This window comes from Sinocyclocheilus grahami, unplaced genomic scaffold, assembly GCF_001515645.1.
Source record: "Sinocyclocheilus grahami isolate Dianchi unplaced genomic scaffold, SAMN03320097.WGS_v1.1 scaffold993.1, whole genome shotgun sequence".
Lineage (NCBI taxonomy): Eukaryota > Metazoa > Chordata > Actinopteri > Cypriniformes > Cyprinidae > Sinocyclocheilus > Sinocyclocheilus grahami.
Genome location: NW_015506172.1, coordinates 345,125 through 349,717, shown reverse-complemented (window position 1 = coordinate 349,717; position 4,593 = coordinate 345,125). Strand labels below are relative to the sequence as shown.

The 4,593-nt window shown below is 38.1% G+C and overlaps 2 protein-coding genes across 2 annotated transcripts in view; one reads left to right on the top strand and one right to left on the bottom strand.

Moving 5' to 3' along the window:
* Positions 1 to 3,018, top strand: part of LOC107565316 (tripartite motif-containing protein 16-like) — a 5,435-nt gene extending 2,417 nt beyond the window's left edge. Inside the window, exons 3-4 of the mRNA XM_016250538.1 lie at positions 1,390 to 1,449; positions 2,017 to 3,018. Of these exons, the coding sequence (XP_016106024.1) occupies positions 1,390 to 1,449; positions 2,017 to 2,678 (722 nt within the window). The 3' untranslated portion in view covers positions 2,679 to 3,018. The remainder of the gene's footprint in view (positions 1 to 1,389; positions 1,450 to 2,016) is intronic.
* LOC107565315 (ATP-binding cassette sub-family G member 2-like) overlaps positions 1 to 4,593 on the bottom strand; it is a 74,051-nt gene that overhangs the window by 44,249 nt on the left and 25,209 nt on the right. The gene's annotated exons all lie outside the window — the stretch shown is intronic.

The window sequence follows — 4,593 nt, the reverse complement described above, 5'->3', positions numbered from 1 at the left end:
AAATTAAAATTTCATAGGGCCCTATTATTGTATACAAATTAATAAATTAAGTTGTTTTTATGAATTCAATTAATTAGATATGTTTTTGATTAAACCATTAAAATGGAATACAGAAAAAGTTTAATGGAAAGCACAGAATTTGGGCCCTAAGAATGTAATTTTTGTTAAACTTTTAATAGGCCTAAATTGCTGTTAAAATAAACAAGTTTCATGATTTTAATTAATTATACATGTTTTTTGTAAAAATTATATAATCATCCAGAAAAATTTAAACGGGAAAAAAGATTTTGGAAAAAATAAAACTTAGGCTAATTTGGAAAAAATAAAATGGATTTCATAGGGCCCTACAAATATCATGCATCTGAAGCTATAATTTTAATACTAAGCACTCACTCGTTTTTGTGAAAGACCCAAGAAGGACCTTTCCACACAGGCACACTTCATGTTTGGTTGAAATAATCCTTAAGCATGTAAATATATAATTTCCTTCAATTTAATTTAAATGTGCAATTAAAATAAATAAAAAATAAATGTATATTTTAAAGTTTAGAATTAGACAGCCTTGCGTTGTGTAGACAATTGCATAGTGAAAATTACCCCAATGCACCACCTAGTATCCAACCTACTCGAATACTATTATAACCTGTTTAAATATGAACAAGGGATTTACGACATTAAAGAAATCATTTATTTATAAAAATCTAAAAGATTGGACACAACTATGGGACACGGTCGTGCAGCAGCAAGCAACAGTGAAAGAAACCTCAAGGTTGTAGATGTGTGAAATTGTATAGGGCCCCATTCCTGTATTTTGCCTGGGGCCCCCAAATCACTAAATCCGCCCCTGCTGCTGTTAAGAATCCTCCGAAGACCCTAAAGGGATATGACAGAAAAAATAAAAAAAATATGAGATGGGAGGAAAACATATTTCAATGCTTGTGCATTAAAATGTTTTGCATTCCCTCACAAAACCCCATGCATACTTTCTCAAAGAAATGCAAAAGTTTTGTGAGTGACCTCAAAGTTTCTCAGGGGAATGAAAAAGCATTGACATACAAATCTCATATCTTATCCATCTCCATGTCACTTTAGGAAAGTAGTGGGCAAACCTGGCCTTCAAGGGCCATTATCCTAAAGAGTTTAGCTCCAACCCTAATCAAAGTCTTGATGATTACTTGAAATTTACAGGCAGGTGTATTGTATTATGGTTGGGGCTAAATTCTGCAGGACAGTGGCATTGGCGGGCCAGAGGGTCATACCTTTGTGGCTCTGTAGTACTCGACAGAACACTTGGGATTTCCAAAATTTTACATGTGTCCAACCTCTTGTGAAAAGGTCTGCAGATTCCCAAATAACCAATCTGTTCTGTCACATCTCACCTCTCTTTAGTGACTGCAGAAAAGAGCCTACTGCCGCAAGAACCCAAGACGAGGGAGGACTTTATACAGTGTAAGTCATTCTACCTTTTTGTTCAAATTTAAGGCTGGAATACAATACACATCTTTTAAAACAAATTTTAAAACCCTGGGTATCATACACTTACCGACTTTGTAATTGTCACAGAGGAAAAACTGGCCATCTTACACTAAACGACTTCGATTCACACACTACCAGACATTAAAGTTGTTCCAATCACAACAAATTCACCGTGACCATCATACACCATGTACTTTTCTCTGAACTCAAATCTGCAGACTAGCATCAACTTTTTCAGACAATAAATCAATGGAAAGTCAGGGCAAAAATCGAGTAGTGTATTCCAGTCTTTAAATAGTCCCCAAAACTTCACAATGAGGTAAGGTACTGTACAATAGGAAAAATCCCAATCCCTAAAGATGCTTAGCCTTAGTACTGGTTTGTTACCTAAGGATACTTCATTTACATTAAGTTCTGTTTTACATTCTAAGACAACTTACCAAGTTGTGAAGACCCAAATAAGTGTGCATACACGGGTCTTGTGGTAAAGCTGGGCTTTACTTGGGTTTTGCATTTTCACCTTGTTTCTCATTTCATCAGTTCTGGTTCCCTTGAGTCTGGACCCAAACACGGCCCACAGGAACCTTCGGTTAACAGAACAGAACCAGGCTGTGGCTTGCAGTATTGAGCCCCAATCATATCCAGAACATCCGGACCGCTTTGAGTGGTGGGCCCAGGTGCTGAGCAAGGAAGGTCTGACAGGTCGCTGCTACTGGGAGGTGGTCTGGAGCGGACAGTACGGCGTCGACCTCGCAGTGTCATACAAAGACATCAACAGAACTGGGCAAGGAGACGACAGTGGGTTTGGGTACAACAGGCACTCCTGGAGTCTGGACTGTTCCATGTTCAGATACGCACTAGTGCACAACAACGAGGAGACGGAGATCAGTGTACACCTGTCCCACCGGATCGGGGTGTATCTGGACCACCGGGCAGGACAGCTGTCCTTCTACAGTGTCTCAGATACCATGATCCTCCTTCACAAAGTCCAGACCAGGTTCACTCAACCTCTTTATCCAGGATTTGGGCTCTTTCAGGGCTCAACTGCAAAATTTTGTGAGCCGCAAGAAGGCGGATCACCGCAAGTAGTTAACAGAACCAAGAACAACAAAACTTGTATAAATCACAGATGCTTAAGAACAGCCATGAAGAGTAACAAATATCTCAGATTTGGAAAGCGAGGTGCCAGCAGTCCTAAATAAAAATTTCCTGTCCTGAAAATTTGTCCAGAATAAAACCATTGTCCTGAATAAAAAACAAATGGGGGCATCACAGCACTGCTGCAAAAATGAACTCAATACAACACTTCTGTTTAGGTGAAAACCACATAATAAATTAATAAATCTGACCATCTGTTCGTAGCTTGATGCTTTAGGGAATCTGTTTAGAAGGTAGTGCACACTGCACTTGTGTTATCCATTTACATTTGTTTTACATTTCATTTATGACATTTAAGGCAAAAGTGCTTTAGCGTCACATAATATGACACTGCTTTTGATGTTCATATCTGTGATGTCTTTTGATGGTAAATTAAAGGTAGGAACTGACTTTTCATACATGCATCAATAATTGCAAAGCTTTCATTAATGGGAAATTTCACCAAGAATTTAAATTCTGTTATTTTCTCAGCCCCATGTTGTTCCGAATCTATATGACTTTTTTCCCCCCCACAGAACACACAAGAAGATATTTTGATGAATCCAAAGCTGCTCTTTCTCAAACCATACAGCAGCAGCTTTTGAATTTCACACATGTGCATTTTCAAACTTGCTGTACAGTTTTGAGGTCATTGAGACAAAACATCACTGATTCAAGTTTACAGGATACAAGTTTAACTCATTCGAAATACTTATGCTTAATGTTACACTGTCAGATATGCAAAAGAAATGTGGTGTATCTCTTGCTCTGGCTACTGTGTATAGACCACCAGGGCCGTATACAGATTTCCTAAAAAAATTTGCAGATTTCATCTCAGACCTATTGGTTACTGTTGATAAAGCGCTAATTGTCGGAGATTTTAACATTCACGTTGATAATACGTGCATTAGGACTTGCGTTTACTGACCTAACACGTCCCAAAACCATTCAAGCTGGCGGTTATTAAGCCTCTTATTAAGAAACCACAACTAGATCCTAGTGAACTGGCAAATTACAGACCCATTTCAAATCTTCCTTTTAAGTCTAAACTTTTAGAAAAAGTTGTCTGCTCAATTGTGCTCCTTTCTGCAAAACAATGATCTCTATGAAGAATTGTCCCACCATAGCACAGAAACTGCACTTGTTAAAATTACAAATGACTTGCTTCTTGCGTCAGACCAAGGCTGTGTCTCATTGCTAGTTTTACTTGATCTCAGTGCTGCGTTCGACACTATACTGTAGATCATGACATACTCATCGATCGATTACAAAACTATACAGGTATTCAAGGGCAGGCTTTAAGATGGTTTAGATCCTTCCTGTCCGATCGCTACCCCCTTGTTCATTTAAATGGGGAATCATCTCAATTATCACCAGTAAAATATGGAGTGCCACAAGGATCTGTCCTAGGTCCTCTGCAATATACATGTTGCCCCTTGGTAATATTATTAGAAAATACGGGATTAGTTTCCACTGTTATGCTGATGATACTCAACTATATATCTCAACAAGACCAGATGAAACTTCTAAATTATCTAAGCTAACAGAGTGTTTTAAAAATGTAAAAGATTGGATGACCAATAGTTTTCTCCCGTTAAATTCGGATAAGACAGAGATATTACTTATTGGACCAAAAGACAGTACACAGAATCTCTTGGATTACAATTTGCAACTAGACGGATGTACCGTTACTTCCTCTACAGTCAAAAATCTGGGTGTTATATTAGACAGCAACATGTCTTTTGAAAATCATATTTCCCATGTTACAAAAACAGCATTCTTCCATCTTAGAAACATTGCCAAGTTACGAAACATGATACCTGTTTCTGACGCAGAAAAGCTAGTTCATGCACTCATGACCTCTGGACTATTGTAATGCACTGCTAGGTGGGTGTCCTGCATCTTCAATAAACAAGCTACAGGTAGTCCAAAATGTAGCGGCTAGAGTACTTACCAGGTCAAGAAAATATGATCATATTA